This window comes from Oryctolagus cuniculus, chromosome 9 (assembly GCF_964237555.1).
Source record: "Oryctolagus cuniculus chromosome 9, mOryCun1.1, whole genome shotgun sequence".
NCBI lineage: Eukaryota > Metazoa > Chordata > Mammalia > Lagomorpha > Leporidae > Oryctolagus > Oryctolagus cuniculus.
Window position 1 is genome coordinate 11,003,867 of NC_091440.1, and position 16,960 is coordinate 11,020,826.

General features: G+C 41.8%; 1 protein-coding gene across 3 annotated transcripts in view; it reads left to right on the forward strand.

Moving 5' to 3' along the window:
- FGF14 (fibroblast growth factor 14) overlaps positions 1-16,901 on the forward strand; it is a 712,599-nt gene extending 695,698 nt beyond the window's left edge. For 2 of the 3 annotated variants that reach the window (XM_051850463.2, XM_002713014.5), the window contains exons 4-5: positions 9,567-9,765; positions 13,388-15,574. In XM_051850463.2, coding sequence (XP_051706423.1) covers positions 9,567-9,765; positions 13,388-13,524 — 336 coding nt within the window. In that variant the 3' untranslated portion in view covers positions 13,525-15,574. Of the gene's footprint in view, positions 1-9,566; positions 9,766-13,387 lie in introns of all 3 variants that reach the window. The other variant, XM_008260154.4, reaches the window with a different exon arrangement.
- The last annotated feature ends 59 nt before the right edge of the window (positions 16,902-16,960 follow it).

The following is a 16,960-nucleotide window of genomic DNA, read 5'->3' on the forward strand; positions in this document are numbered from 1 at the left end:
TAGACTGGAAGTGGAACAGACAAGACATGGACTAGTCTCCATATCAGATGCCAGCATCGCAGGTGGTGGCTTAACACACTAGGCCACAACATTGGCCTGAACAGAATTTATTTTTTTTTTGTCATTTCTTTGCAGAGTAATGATGTGAAAAAATACATAAGACTCATCTACTAGGAAAGTGTAAAAAATACAAAAAAATAAGCCCAGAGTTTCTATTTTTATATTCAACAGATTTTAAAAAGTACTCTGTTAAATTGCTATAGATGTTTATAAATGTTTCACTCAACCTCTGTCCTTATTTTACTTCAGGTAGGAAATACAATTTGGCCAGCGCCGTGGCTCAGTAGGCTAATCCTCCGCCTGCAGTGCCAGCACACCGGGTTCTAGTCCCGGTCAGGGTGCCGGACTCTGTCCCGGTTGCCCCTCTTCCAGGCCAGCTCTCTGCTGTGGCCCAGGAGTGCAGTGGAGGATGGCCCTGTACCCACATGGGAGACCAGGAGAAGCACCTGGCTCCTGCCTTCAGATTAGCACAGTGCGCTGGCCACAGTGCGCAGGCTATAGCGGCCATTGGAGGGTGAATCAACGGTAAAGGAAGACCTTTCTCTCTCTCTCTCACTGTCCACTCTGCTTGTCAAAAAAAAAAAAATACAATTCACAGGCAGGCACAGGGCCATGGGCCCTACTTCAGGTAGTATTGTTATATGGAGACTACATAGTCTGTCACTTTTCTGTTGACTGGGACAGATGTGTTTCTAAAATCTTATTAATATTGTATGCACTTGTGCACACTCATGTGTCTGGCTCGTTTGGCTTAATGTGATCACCAGTTGAGTCTGAGTATTTTTTTTTTTTTATTTGAGGGATAGAGTTACAGAGAGGGAGAGACAGAAAGGTCTTGCATCTACTTGTTCACACCCCAGATTGCCACCAGAATTGGATCTGGGTTGATCTGAAGCCAGGTTTCGGGAGCTGCAGGCGGGTGCAGGGACCCAAGCACTTGGGCCATCTTCCACTGTATTCCCAGGCCATAGCAGAGAGCTGGATTGTAAGAGGAGCAGCTGGGACACAAAGCTGGGATGGAGGCACCTCTGGCTTAGCCTACTATACCATAGCAGTGGCCCCGAGTCTGGTCTTTAAACTGGAGGATTAGGCAATGCTGACAATCTGACTTGGAGACCCCAGTGATCTCTGTCAGACACATGCCACTCTGGACAATTATCACCCAGTGACATTATTCATCCAGCTCTTCCAGAGCTTCTTGGAATCCTCATGACAGCACTCTTTCTTGGTTTTGATACCTTTATTCTATTCAGGTAAAGCACTATAAGTTTTACATTTTCTGTGTGTGTAAAGTTGCATACAGTTACTATATGGCTCTATATATGTCAGAAAGGTGTGGTGTTTGGAAACTGATACGCAACACAATGATTTTGATTGTCGAGTTCCATTTTTACAGAAAATATCACCTGGTGACACCTTCATCCCATTGCAGATCTTCTACAGGGAATTTTGTCCTTTATGTTTTTTTAAGAGGAATGATTGACACAAAACAGAAGCCAGTGCAATTTCTGTGTTTTTCAGTATTTCTGTAATTGATGAGTGGGATGGAAAAGGTGTTATGCTTTGGGTGAAGAGAAGAGATTCATTTGGAATGCTCATGTATTTGTCAGTTTAAAATACTTTTTTTTTTTTTTTTTGACAGGCAGAGTGGACAGTGAGAGAGAGAGACAGAGAGAAAGGTCTTCCTTTGCCGTTGGTTCACCCTCCAATGGACGCTGCGGCCAGCGCGCTGCGGCCGGTGCACTGCGCTGATCCGATGGCAGGAGCCAGGTGCTTTTCCTGGTCTCCCATGGGGTGCAGGGCCCAAGCACTTGGGCCATCCTCCACTGCACTCCTTGGCCACAGCAGAGAGCTGGCCTGGAAGAGGGGCAACCGGGACAGAATCCGGCGCCCCAACCGGGACTAGAACCCGGTGTGCCGGCGCCGCTAGGCGGAGGATTAGCCTAGTGAGCCTCGGCGCCGGCTTAAAAATACTTTTAAGAATATACTTTTTGGCCGGCGCCGCGGCTCACTAGGCTAATCCTCCGCCTAGCGGCGCCGGCACACCGGGTTCTAGTCCCGGTTGGGGCGCCGGATTCTGTCCCGGTTGCCCCTCTTCCAGGCCAGCCCTCTGCTGTGGCCAGGGAGTGCAGTGGAGGATGGCCCAAGTGCTTGGGCCCTGCACCCCATGGGAGACCAGGAGAAGCACCTGGCTCCTGGCTCCTGCCATCGGATCAGTGCGGTGCGCCGGCCGCAGCGCGCCGGCCGTGGCAGCCATTGGAGGGTGAACCAACGGCAAAAGGAAGACCTTTCTCTCTGTCTCTCTCTCTCACTGTCCACTCTGCCTGTCAAAAAAAAAAAAAAAAAAAAAAAAAAAAAAAAGAATATACTTTTTGTTTACCTTTTTTTCTTATAATCATTTGTTTCTTCCAAAATATATGTCAACTTGGCCAATGTGACAACATACATCATTGTTTTCCATCTGTTTCTTCCAAGTATAGGGACTGAGGTAGATAACAGTGTAACACACAAATCTTCTGTGTTTAGTTGAATGAATACTTCAGTCATATTAGTAATTATCAGTGCCATTTGTCAGCTCCTTTAATGATACATTGTAACAACCACCACAAAACAAGGACTGTGACAATCTATATAGATGGGCTGTGCAACTAGGGCCAAATGGGAGTTGAATAGATGGCTCTGAAGATCTTGGCAGGACTTGATCCCATGTCTGGGAATAGGCTAGCTTGCAAGGGGCCACTTGGCTCTGTCCACCCATCTCTCTCCATCAGCCAGATCAGCCTGCCATGCTCCAGTGGCAGTGATGGAGGCATACGGAAGGGGAAAACCTCACTGTGTACGTGCTTGTCAAGCATCCAGTGGCTTCACTTTGACTCATAGAGAGACAACACTGCTAAAGGTCAGAGCTCAGGGTGGACAAGTGGGACCATTTTTGTAATTCATCATACATCTTAAGTAAATCTTTTAAGAGAAATAATAGGATAAATAAAACTAAATGGTTATTTTTGTCTAGATGGAAATAAGTGTACTTGGGCAAGGGTCTTAACCCCTCTGCACCTGTTTATTCATTCCTAAAATAACTACTAAAATAGGACCCACATAATAGGATTACAGTGAGGATTGTTAATGATGGGGGCGGGCATTTGGGACAGTGGTTAGGACACCACTTGGGACATCTGTATCCCCTATGGGAGTGCCTAGTCTGAGAATTGGCGACTTTGTACTTCCAATCCATCTTCCTTTCCCTGAGAAACAGCAGATGACGGCTCAACTACTCAAGTTCTTGTCACCAATGTGGGAGGCACAGATGGGGTTTCAGGCTCCTGGGTTTGGCTTGGATTAGCCTTGTATACTGTGGGTATCCAGGGAGTGAACCAACAAACAGAAGATTATCTCTGTCTCTTGCCTTTCAAATAAATTAAAATAAAAATATTAAAAGATTACTTTTTTATTTGAAAGAGTTAGAGAGAAGGAGAGACAGAGTTTTTCCCTCTGCTGGTTCACTCCTCAGATGGCTACAACAGCCAAGGCTGGGCCAGGCTGAAGCCAGGAATATCTTCCACGTCTCCCTTGTGGGTATTTGGGGGCCCAAGCACTTGGGCCATCTTCCCCTGCTTTTCCCAGGTCATTATCAGGGAGCTGGACCAGGAGTGGAGCACTTGGTACACAAACCAGTGTCTGTAAAAATCTTTTTAAAAAATTAGTTGATATTATCAAGAGAAGTGAATGCGATGGGTATGAACAATTTAACTATAGTTGTTAACATTATGACGATAGTGGTGATTAATGTTGAGACATTCCCTGCTGAATACTGACAAATGTGTGAGGATGATATATACTTGTCTCAATACTTCCTGAAGGAGCTTCATTTTCTGATATTTTTTGCTAATATTTATAGCATGAGTATCATCTGTTCATGTTACAAGAATTATAATTTTAGGAATTTATGCTTGTCTATACTCTAGTGCAGCAGATTTAACATTATAGAATAAGTTGGGACATATTTTTATTTATAATCTTAAATTTCTTATGGATGTGCTGTAAATACTTCAAATTTTTAACCCCGAGCTGTTGCTTTTATGGGTTTTGTATTAATGTGAAGACATGGGTACCAAGCATCTGAATAATGACAATTTGACATTTCTTAAAATGTCATGATAATATATTACTTTGTTTTGTATGGTCATGAGAACATATGCCAATATTGCCGACTTCAGATGCATACGAATCACATGTGGGCCTGAGCTTCTGTACTGCTAACAAGTTCCCATACAATGAAATGCTACTCATCCCTAAAAACCATATTAACAATTGAGGGGCAGGTAGTGTGGCAAAGGACGTTAAACCTTTGCTTGAGACATCCTCATCCCACATCAGTGCCTAGTTTTAGTCGTGGTACATTTATGCTTCCAGTGCAGCTTCCTGTTAATGTCCCTGGGAGGCAACAGATGATAGCTCAAGTCCTTGAGTTCCTCCAGCCAGGAGGGAGAACTGCATGGAGTTTTAGATTCCTGGTTTCAGTCTGGATTCCCTTAGGCTGTTGTAGCCACTGGGATGTGAACCTGTAGTTGGAAGCTCTTGGCCTTTCAAATAATCTATCTCAAAAAATTATCCATCTATGTGTATATATATATATACACTGTATACATGTTCAATATCTAATTATTTGATTTTACTCACTAAATCCAATATATGGTAAATATAAATGTGATAAAATATAGAATATTAACAAATTAGCTACCCTGCTTGAAGATGTGTTACTATACAGTTTCAGTAATCTTATTGGCAAAAAAAAAAAAAAAAAAAAACTTTCAGGGTGGGCCTTTGGCACAGTGGTTAAGACCCAGTGGGACATGAGCATCCCATATCAGAATGGCTGAGTTAGAGTCCTCGACCAGCCTCTCATAGCAGCTTCCTGCTCATATGCACACGAGGAGGTGGCAGATGATGACCCAAATACTGGGATCCCTGCCAACAACATGCAAAATGTTCCTAAGTTACTGGCTTCAGCCAGGCCCACTCTTGGCTGCTGTGGGCATTAATATGGGAATCCATGAAGACTGCTTTGTTGGCAGGAATATAGCTAAACTCACTGGGTTCTGTAATAAAACCAAAGCTCTCTTATACCTAAAAAGTTATACTTTCATTCGAAGTACACATACAATTTAGTAATAATTATCTTTCCATGGGCATCAGTCAGTACTCCATAGTATAAATATTTGACTTTATAGAGTTTCAGATAAATAAAATGCATTAGTCAACTGTAACTGTCTTCAGTGTTAAACGCCTTTATATTCTATTTCAAACTCATGACTTGAATTCTTAGCGGTCAGAGTATTCTTTATAAGTAATTTTTAAGAGCACTGCTCCTTTCTTTCTAAAGAACCAGAAACGGGGAATAGGCATTGGGTCTGGAGATCACAACACTTGCCTCCCCTCATCAGAGTTCTTATGTCCCATGTATACCTCAGCTTCTGACTCCAGTTTCCTGCCACCACAACCTTAGGCAGTGGTGGTGATGGTTCAAGCAATAGGGTTCCTGCTACTCAAGAGGGAGCCCTGAATTGAGTTCCAAGGATCCCAGCTCAGCCTATCTCACCAGGCCATTGTGGGCATTTGGGGAGTGAACCACAAAGTAGGAGATCTGTTTCTATGTCTCAAAAATGTTTTGATTTGATGAACTGGGCAGTATCAGAATAGCATTTTTTTTTTATTTGACAGGTAGAGTTCTAGACTGTGTATGAGAGAGAGAGAGAAACAGAAAGGTCTTCCCTCCCTTGGTCCACCCCCCAAATGGCTGCTATGGCCGTCGCTGCGGCGAGCCGAAGCCAGGAGCCAGGTGCCTCCCCCAGTCCCCCATGCAGGTGCAGGGCCCGAGCACTTGGGCCATCCTCCACTGCCCTTCTGGGCCACAGCAAAGAGCTGGACTGGAAGAGGAGCAACTGGGACAAAATCCGGCGCCCATATGGGATGCCAGCACCGCAAGGCGGAGGATTAACCAAGTGAGCCATGGCGCTGGCCCCTCAGAATAGTATTATTAAAAAAGATATAATTAATTTCAATATTGTAGAAAATAAAGTAGATTGGGATGAATATCTGCTGACCTCAGGATAAACTGATTCTATTCCCAAAAATGTAGAAAGGGGCTGGAAAAGCAGACAATTCAATAAATAGATCATTGTGATTCCTATCTAAAGGTATGCTTAAGTTGAAAGTATGCTAATAACTAAATAACAACCTGGTGTATGATACTTTAAATTGAGCTTGAAAGTTCAGCTCAAATATTTAGTCAGATATGGGTATAGTTTACAACTCAACTCATAAGTTATCCTCTCATCACATCTGTCATCTGTAAGTAGGTTTTGTGATTTGGTAGTATCCCCCAAATAGGAACATGATATCTGGGGCCCCTCTTTCTCTGCTTGTAAGCCTTAGGAGAAAAACTAAGATGTCCAGGACCAGGGTCATTACTGGCACTTTGGCAGGAGGGGACTGAGCGTTTTGATGACTGCAACATAGATTAAGTAAATATTCAGATTTAGTGTGCCTGAGTTATGTGCTACTTATGTCTAATATCATGACTCTTGTGAATGTTTTAGAATTGCCTTGTGCTCTAGGAGAAGCCGTACATTTGTCAGAAATGCTTTATATATTTTCCCTTTGCACTAAAGTGGTGGCAGGCAACCCTGCAGGTATTGACATTAATTTTCACTTAGTCACAAACAACAGCAATGTGGCACCATATCCAAGTGGAACCTGTGGGTTGCTGTGTATTCTTAATGCATGCCATCATAGACATAAGACTAAGAATGAAACTGATTAAAGTTATTCAGATCATATATTTGAATATATGCATATGAACATATGGAGTACTATAAAACATTCATGAAAAATGGAATTTAAAAAGTATTTTGGCACAAGAATTTAATAATTCATGTGGGTTTTTTCACAATATGCAGTTTCATGAACTTTCTGTGGACAGCCTTCATGCACAATCGAAGTTTAACTTTGGAATATGACCTTGGATTCATCACCCCTGCCCCAGTCACCTAGGTTTCAAAATCATTAAAATTTTACCTTAGATCATCCCTGGCAAATGTTTTTTTGGGCCAAGAACCAAATAAACATTGTGGGATCACAGGATCTCTGTGTTGACTATTCATCTTTGAACTTGATTGCCCGCATTCAGATGTATTCAATTTGTGAAGACAGCGAGTGCCTCAGTTCCAACAAAACCTTATTTGCAAAAACAGATGGGTGCTACACAAGAATTTGGCCTGAATGTCAGTTTTTTGACCACTGGGTTTGATTCTCAAAGTCACTTTCAGTTCTGGAGTTATGGTTTTGCCACATTATGGGGGTTTGTGGCTAATTCATTGTTCACGCGTGGTGGAACACAGGCCCTTTCTCCCCTCCACCCTCTCCTCTTCTCCTGAATCCAAAAGCCTGTCTCTGTACATGCAAATGGCCCATGAGAGTATTTTCCTAAACAAAGACATTTCCCTCAGTAGAGGGGTTCTGCTGCTACTGTAAAGCTAATAAGTGCACTACAGATGGTGCTTTCATTTCAAAAACAGCCACAACATAAGTGGAGATATGAGACTCCTGCCTTCATTGTTGCATTTGTTATTCTATGATTTGATGATTTTGTTTGGCATCAGTGCAAGTTACTACAGAAGCTTCTGCTGGAACTCTCTCGTCGTTGCTTTTGTATGGGTGGTAGTGGGCTTCTAACCAGCAAAAAGGACTCATCAGAAAACTCATCAAACTTACTCACTTGGGCACCTTCAGAAAATTTAGATTTAAGCCTAAATTCAAATAAGCATCCTCATATTATCAACTACCAGGTTTAGAGTATTTCCCAGCGTGATTACCATATCAGCCAACTATAGAAACCACACGTTAGATTGATAAGCAACCAAGGATTCTTTCTTTTCTAGTTCCTTTCTCACCAAACTTACATAAGAATCTCAAACCTGCAATCCGCAGGTACCATCTAGGTCCCCTGGTTGGCCTTATGTGGAAAAGCAAAAACTAAGAAATAACTGTTACCATTAAAAGGGTTTTTTATGTGCAAACCTGGATTTCTTACCTTTTTGGAAAATTGGATCCACGAAAGATCTAAGGCTTGTATTTTCACATGAGATCCATGGAAGGACCAGCTGCTCCTTTCTTTGCAGAGCTGGGAGCTGAGTGTAGACCATTTAGTTTCATAGCCACGATAGCCACAGCTTGCTGCCCTCTTGCCATTAAAAGCATTTCAGTTGGTGGCCTCTGCAGTACGCATGAGCCCTGGGGATCTTGCTAATTACAATTACTTCAAGTTCCAATTATTGGACTTTTTCCAGTCCTGTCTATCTACTTAATACATACTGCAGGATTCAAATACAAAATATAACTGTGAATGATCAGGGTATTTTTAGTTTATGTTAGTGGATGTCAGTTTTACAGCTTCCCTGTAAGGAAATGCCATTTAGAAATTTATGTCAAGACAAGGAAGAGATTTTTGTCTCTTGCATAATTTTATAATCTTTCTTTTTGTTCTGTCTAGTAGAAACTATAGAAATAAATTGGATAATATATCATATTTCTCCTACAACTTTGTATATTGCTTCTCATTATATTCTATTTTTATTAATATACATGACATTATAATCATTATTCATTCCAAAGATGAGAATTTTTATAGGTATACAAAATCATCTATGCATATCTTCTATTACTGATAAACTAAAGTAGTATGCTTTGCATGCTACTCATCAATCAGTGGAGATCCAGGCATTGAGTCTAATAGTATTTAGCATACTGTAATCTTTCAGAATATGCTAGGTGGTTTTCAGTAAAGGCAGCTCTTGATATTTGTCTTCAAGGAATGCTATAGGTCTCCAAACCATGGAATTGGATGGATAATTACTTTAAGCTCCTGTCCCTATGACCTGCTAATATGACCCCTGGCCTCAACTGGTTACACACTAGTAGCTCTGGGGCCATCCTCCATGGCAGCTGATGTCATGGCTGTAGTTCAAGGTTTCCCTTTGTTTCTTTGTAGATGACATATATCACCTTTGGATAATATCAGTGGTTCAAATAATACCCTGCAACTGTTTGGGTATCAGAGTTATTCTATGAAATATATAAAATCGATTATAAAATATCTTGAGTATATTTTATTTCATTTATGCTAGTTTCATGCTCCCTTTCTGATTATGCCCCAGCTGAATTGTATCCTATTAAAGTGAAAGTATTGAGTGTGCTCATGCATTCTATTAAAAGACATCCACACTTTTGCCCATGCATATTCCCAATAGTGACAGTTTTCTCAGTTCACTTGATATTGAAAAAAGAATATGTGGACCATGACGATGCAGGGGAGGTCTAGCCAGCTTGACCTTGCCACAAGGCTGACCTTTTCACCAGAGTGGATGAATTTCAGGAGAACGCACAGAAAGCACCGGAAAGATCTGGTTCCCTCCTGTAACTCTCTTTTCCTTCTTTTCTCTTACCAGGAACTTTTTACTCCTGAATGCAAGTTTAAAGAGTCTGTTTTTGAAAATTATTATGTAATCTACTCATCCATGCTGTACAGACAACAGGAATCTGGTAGAGCCTGGTTTTTGGGATTAAATAAGGAAGGGCAAGTTATGAAAGGGAACAGAGTAAAGAAAACCAAACCAGCAGCTCATTTTCTACCCAAGCCATTGGAAGGTGAGTCTTATTTATGCACTGCCTTTATCAGAAATATCACGTGCTTTGTTTTTACATGGAAGACATTGCTAGCAAGTGTACCAGTGCCAGGGCTAAAGGGGAACTTCATGGAGTGCTGACAGTGTCCTTCATTCTGCTCTAAGTGGTAATCACACAGATGTCTATGTAAGTTGTTTACAGAAGATTTGTCCCTTGTATACTACGCTGTGTGTGTGCGCGTGTGCACGCACTCAGGAAAAGCATCTCTTCTACCCTGTTGTGTCTCAAATCCTCACGGCCCCAATTATTATCCTAGATAATTATAAAATTGAATCTGTTATGATATAAATCTATGAAAACAAGTATATTAGAAAAAATCAGTTCCTAGTGTAGGAAGAAAGGTGTTTGCTCATTTTCATGTTCATGAAATAAAAGTAGCTGTATGAAAAGGTATTGCAAAAAAAGGCATGGAAAATGGAATTAGAAGAAAGTGGGCTGGTGCCGCGGCTCAATAGGCTAATCCTCCACCTGCGGCACCGGCACACCAGGTTCTAGTCCCGGTCGGGGCGCCGGATTCTGTCCCAGTTGCCCCTCTTCCAGGCCAGCTCTCTGCTGTGGCCTGGGAGTGCAGTGGAGGGTGGCCCAAGTGCTTGGGCCCTGCACCCCATGGGAGACCAGGAGAAGCACCTGGCTCCTGCCATCGGATCAGCACAGTGCGCCGGCCGCAGCGGCCATTGGAGGGTGAACCAACGGCAAAGGAAGACCTTTCTCTCTGTCTCTCTCTCTGTCCACTCTGCCTGTCAAAAAAAAAAGTGAATTTTGATGTAAACAATTTTGAAATCCATGCATAAGTTCTTTCATAATGCATATTTCTATGACTTTTTTGAAGACCCCCTGTATTTGTGAATTAAAATCACAGAAAATGAGCAGGTAATAATCATACCCTTAGGGAACTTGCTCTATTTTTCTGTCAACTACATGTGTTCATCATACGGTTGTGATACTACCTTCTGTAACTAAAACAATCTATCTGCATTCACCTGTGGAGAATGCAGCCCTCACATTGACATTGCTCAGATTTGCAAAGAGCAGACCAGAGTTTTGCTCATTAATTGGCAACAACTGCACCTTTCACATTAATGATTCTGATGGACGCATCGTTCTCTTTTACCTACATAACATGTATTTGAGAACTACAAAAACAATTGATTTTGAAACTAAATGTTTAGAAAGTAAAACAAAAGTAATTGGATAGGTAATACTTTTGGAGATCAGAATTACATTAAGTGAACAAATACTTTAGACCATTTGATTTTCTTTGTTAGTTCTACAGGAAACAGCCATCAAGAGAGGAAGCGTATTTGTTTTTAAGATTTATTATTTGAAAGGCAGAGTTACAGAGACAGGGAGAGACAAAGAGAGACAGAGGGAGAGAGAGAAATCTTCCATTGGCTGGTCCACTCCTTGAACGACTACAATGGCCAGGGCTGGGCCTGGCTGAAGCTAGGAGCCAGAAGCTTCATCTGGGTCTTCCACATGAGTGCAGGGGACCAAGTACTTGGGCCATCCTCCTCTGCTTTCCTGGTCGCAGTAGTAGGGAGCTGGTTTGGAAGTGGAGCAGCTGCTGCTGGAACCAGTGCCTATTTGGGATGCCAGCATCACAGGCAGCAGCTTAACCCACTGTGCCACAATGCTGGCCTGCATATTGGTTTTATAATCCATATTATCCCTAAAAGATAACCTGAAATTTTGAATTATCCATTCACTTATCTGTGGTTTTCCTAAATTTGCAAAGCCATTCTTGTTAATAAAACCCTTATAATTTCAATAATGTTGACTTACTATTCCTGTAAATAAATTTTCTTCTAAAGACTTAATTGAATCCCAAATTAGCTATCAGAGACCTTCTAGGGAATGAAAATTTATTCTAGAATCTGATATAGGAATTATTACATGTTAGATAATAAAGAAAATCAAAGAGAAACCAGAGTGTTTCTTTGTTGTTCCCAAATATAATATCCTTAACATGGCTTTATTATTTTAAGTGAATTTGATAGCATCTTATTTCCCAATATTCAAATGAAAAAAATCAACTGAGTTCATACCAGTTCTACAAAGATCTTGGTCCATTTGCCTTGCTGTGTTTCTTTTCACTGATTGTATGTTTTGAATACAGACGAGTATTAACAAAATTTCTAAAATGTTACCTTTTGATTGCACAAGTCTAATGGAAACCAAAGGACATCTAAGTCTTTTAACCCAGTTAAATTTAGAAACCAGTTATCTTGTATATTCCATGGGAAGTATCCAAGCTTCTACTGGTGTGACATAATAATAATAATTTAGAATTCCAATTCTGTAGTGGAACTACTAGGTATGTATGTGTGCAGGAGAGAGAGAGAGAGGCAGTATTTGTCATATTGCTTTCAAATAATTAGCAGCCAGAAATACTTTAAGACCAAGTAAGGAAGTAGGTGGCTTACTTGATAGAGGAAAACTCACTTCAAACTATCAGAACCCCTACAGGTTATAAATCATTCCAGTGGCAACATTAGGAGAGTCGAGGTGCTTGATTAATTATTGATACTCTAGAACATTCATTTCTTCTTCTTGCTTTACTCACAGAGAACCAAGGTCACTGCTGTGATGGTGTTGTCTAGAAATTTCATTAGTAGTGGCAGCGAGAGATTGGAACATGCAGCAAGGGTATATATTAGCTCCCTTTACACCTTGCCCAGTCCTGATACACTTTTTTAATTTCCAAAAGCATGTGCGCTGCTGAAAAAAATCAAGCCACATTCTACCACGGTGCTCACATAGGATACGCAGTAAACAAAAGGGCACTTCACACAATTCCTTACACTTTCAACAAACCTAAAAGCATCTCGAATAAGCATTTCTGGTGGCAGATGACTTGAACTCAATTGCTGTTCCCCAAGGATCACTCTGAAGTATCCTTTTCCAGGACTTCCCCAAATCATGTTCTAAAAAGCCTCCTGAGCTGCTGTCATGATGTCACCAGACGGTGTGCAGACGATGTCTCAGACTCGGCCTGAGCCGCCGTCTCGGTAGCCCGTGTGACATCAACTATCACATTGTTAACCATGGATCAGGAAAGGAGGTGCAAGGACCCGAAGCCACCTGCTGCTGCCTTCAGTGTTTAAGAGCCTCTTCCCATGATGACAGGGAGAAGACGGAAATGATGTGGTCCAGCAGGCCCTGGCTGGAAGGATTTTGCTTGTGTGGCACTTTGACCTTGACGGTAGTAACTGTGTTGCTTTTGAACCACTTAAGAGAAAAGTAATGACATCAGGTGTAAAATACCTTGGTGCAGAAAGTTGAATCGAAATGCATTCAAGTGTTGCTCTCAGTATGCAGTGGAGGGCAAGTCTTAGCGCCCCTTCTGTCCAAAGTGCATAAGTGTCTCCTAGATGAAAATCTAGCTGCCCTCATTGAGGTATGGAAAACAGTGGCTGTGAAGGAAGCCGGCACCACTGGGTCTGTGGACTCAAAATCCCTGCCTTGTGCCAGGTGTCCTCTGGGCATGGGATTGGGTGAGTTCAGAGGACTGGGGTGTGCGAGTGTGTGGGTGGGTTGCTCTTGCACCTAACCAGGCCATGTCTCCTTCTCCTCCCGTCCCCAGTGGCCATGTACCGAGAACCATCTTTGCACGATGTGGGGGAGACGGTCCCGAAGGCTGGGGTGACGCCGAGTAAAAGCACAAGTGCGTCTGCGATTATGAACGGAGGCAAACCAGTCAACAAGAGCAAGACCACATAGCCAGACCCTCAGGGGCATTGTGACTTACCAGTCCCGAGCACAGTCGCGTGATTTATCCCTACCGGACATTCCTGCTCCCGGGGCTGAGGGCGGCGGGGACGCAAGCCAGTGCTGCTTGCTCTTGGCTGGCTCCGAACTTCGTCACAAGTGGTTCAAACGCAAGCTGTGGCACCCCCACGACAAGAAGACACCTGGATAACCAGCTCAACTCAGACCATGGAATGCCCTACCAGATATGGAATGCCTTTTTAATATCTTTTCTGTGACTGTGACACTTCATGTGAATGACATATTTCACACGTACACTCGATACCTTGCCTGCTGACAGCTCCCCATTACCCTTTTTGAGTCCTGTTCCAGCGAAATCCATGTGTTTCAGTTCGATTTTGTAGCACCCCACTACTATTGAGTAATTTCTAGTTAGACGCTGTAAACCTGTGCTCTCATGGATTTCTCCTCTTCTCGTTTTTACAGGGCTGCTCGCGCCACTGTCTGTGACCTTTTGCAGGGAGTGTGTTCCTCTGAATCGGCAATGTTGCGGGTGGCTTAGTCCGGAGGGCAATCAGGGAATCAGAACGCCTTCTACCTTAGTATTACAAATTGCATCTATCCAGATTAAGATCGTTGTCTCGGGCTCACACTATTGATCCCACACACATACACGCTCTATCCAGTAGCAGACACTGCGCGGCCGAGGTCCCCAAGGCCTGGGCAGCAGAAAGGTCGAACACAACCCGTGGCAAGCTCTCCACGACCCGTGTTGGACGGCCCCTCTTAGTTTCTTTGTGTGTGTGTGTGTGGTGTGTGCGCGCGTGTGTGTGCGTGTGTGTGTTTTATACATATCACAAGCTTACTGGTAATGGTAACATTTGCCTTGCCCAGCGAGCAAGACCCACTGGTTTTTGAGAAAGTGGGTCCAAAGAATTCTGTAGGCCTTGTAGGCCTGATTAAGGTTCATTTTTCATCTATTAGTCTTCATTATTTGGGGAAAAAAAAAAAAAAGGAAAACAAAATCATGACGACCTACGAGAATTGCGCTACCTAAATCCATTTCAGATCTACTCCCTCCTGTTTTTAATGAACCTAACGCCATCCCCGATGTGGCTGCGTCCCACTCATAGTCAGCCGAGCATGGGCAAGGCGGCTGTCTTTTCTGCAGCAACAATGCAAACGTTAGTTATCAATTAGACTTTAATATTTTTGGTGTTTAATGACAAGTTTTTAAACTGGACATATTAGGAAAAAATATTTTTTTTAGTTCAGCATGCTGAGTCCGGTACTGTGGACCTCACCAGTACGTACCTGTAACTCAGCTCTGTGGGCCCCGGATTACCCAATGGCTGGGTTCGCGGTGCCTTGCCATGATCTCAGAATGCGGTCTGTTGAGGGATCCAAGAGAAAAACAAAGGCAAGCCGACACCCTCAAAGATCAGGTTTCGGGTCCGTCTGGTGTATTTGCTTTGGTTTTAGTTTGCTCTCTTCATTTCCTTTTGAATTGAATACTGCAAAATTCTGAGCTTAGGGAAGGCAACGTCTAGGAAAGACTGAAGACTTGACTACTCGGCGAAAATTCCATGCAAAATGTTCCATACTGACTAGAAAGTTTCAAAATGTTTAATACTAAACTATTTGCAAATATATTTGTTAACTCGGTGTACACTTAATAAAATTCAATGTTTTCTTTCCAGAAGAGTCAGTTGAGACCAAACTGAACCTCATTCACAAAATACAGTTTATGGGAGCAGTGGACTGGCCTCTCAGTACGTGTGGAAGAATGATCCAGTTGCTGTGTTCCCCCATCTGCACTGTCTTTGTTGGGAAATTACTTTCTCACTGCTTTCATAAAACTCCACTACAGTCCTTGCCCAGCATTGAAAATTTTGGCCTGCTTAGCTGATTTACAATTGAGTATCAACTGATATGTTTATGCTTATTTCATTTTCATATTGGATTCCATTTTCATAAATAAAAAAGTTAACATAATGTTTGAGGATATTTGTTGTTGATAATGCTAAATTATGAATACAATAAACTGAGTCTTTTAACCATTCTCGATTTGAATGTTAGGCCATTTCAAAGCCTATTGTTTTCAACAGAGTAAGTTAGAGGAATTCCATAAACAAATTACTTAAGGAAGAAATAAATCCCATAATATGTGGCAAACTTTTAATAATGTAATTCCAATTAGGTGGGCTTACACCTGGCTTATACCACTACACACACACACACACACCCCAAACAACACACCCATTTCTTCTTGGTAATCCTTCCTACTTGCTGGTATCTTTTTCCCTTGCAAGCCTGTTTATTGGTTAAAATTAAGACAAGATTTATTTTTGTAAATGACTTAGTTATGTAAATGTGCATCTCCGTTTTGTGGTCTATTTGGGTTGTCTATGAGGGCATTTATCACTATGAATGGATGTCAAAAATACTTTCTCCTAATCTATGTCTAGACATGTTGGAGAGGAGTCCTTGTTGTCTGTAATTTAGTTAGCTCATTTCCTTTGTGTCTGGTCTTATGTGTTGCACGGAAAGAGGGCAGCACTGATGAACTGCATGTGGTAGGACATGTGTATCAAGAACTGTTGGTATGTATTACGCAATTTACGTACGAAGAGTTTGTCTGCATTGTACAGTTTGTTTAATATCATTTGTTGTATTCACAAATACAACATATTGAATAAAATATTTATATGAAGGCATATTAAAAAATCAAGTTTATGTAACAAAATGGCATTGCATCACCCACAAATACAGAAAATGTCCTGTAAATAAGTTGGTACACTTAATTTCCCCTTTTACATGCCAAAGAAAATGTTAGCTCTTTGATAATACCTCTCTTGCAAGTCTTCTGGGGTAAGACATTTTTCCCCCTTTAAAAATTAAGTTGCTATTATTAAGTGCAATCTGTCACTTGTGGATGTTCTATATAGTAAATCTGATGGAATTCATTTGTATTTCAAGATGGTGTGTTTCATACCTCCATGTACATATGTCCATTGTATCAGAGCTATATACTGGCCATTCCTTCTGCATGCATATCTGGTGTGGGAGGGTTATGTCTGACTTGTTACAGCAGCTAACTGCTTTGCCCATCTCTCAGTGATGCCCAGAAATGTTCACTGTTTGGATATTTCAAGTGACATCATTTTTGTTTTCTAGTAAGTTTACTTTTCTAAAATGTTTTGTTACCACTTTACTTGGCATAATTATAGATACATACAAATTGCCCATCCTGTGTAAAGAGGAAAATGAAACTGAGCATCCTTCTTTGCAAATCCTAGAGATTTTAGATATTCTTGGTCTAAATGTGTTCTTGTCCTGAGTGTTTTGGGGTAGGGATAACTTAAAGGGATCCACAGTGGGTCCATTTCATGAACCCCTGCTTGTTTTTCTAATTGTTTTTCTCTTGGAGAATGAACAGAGTTTCTTT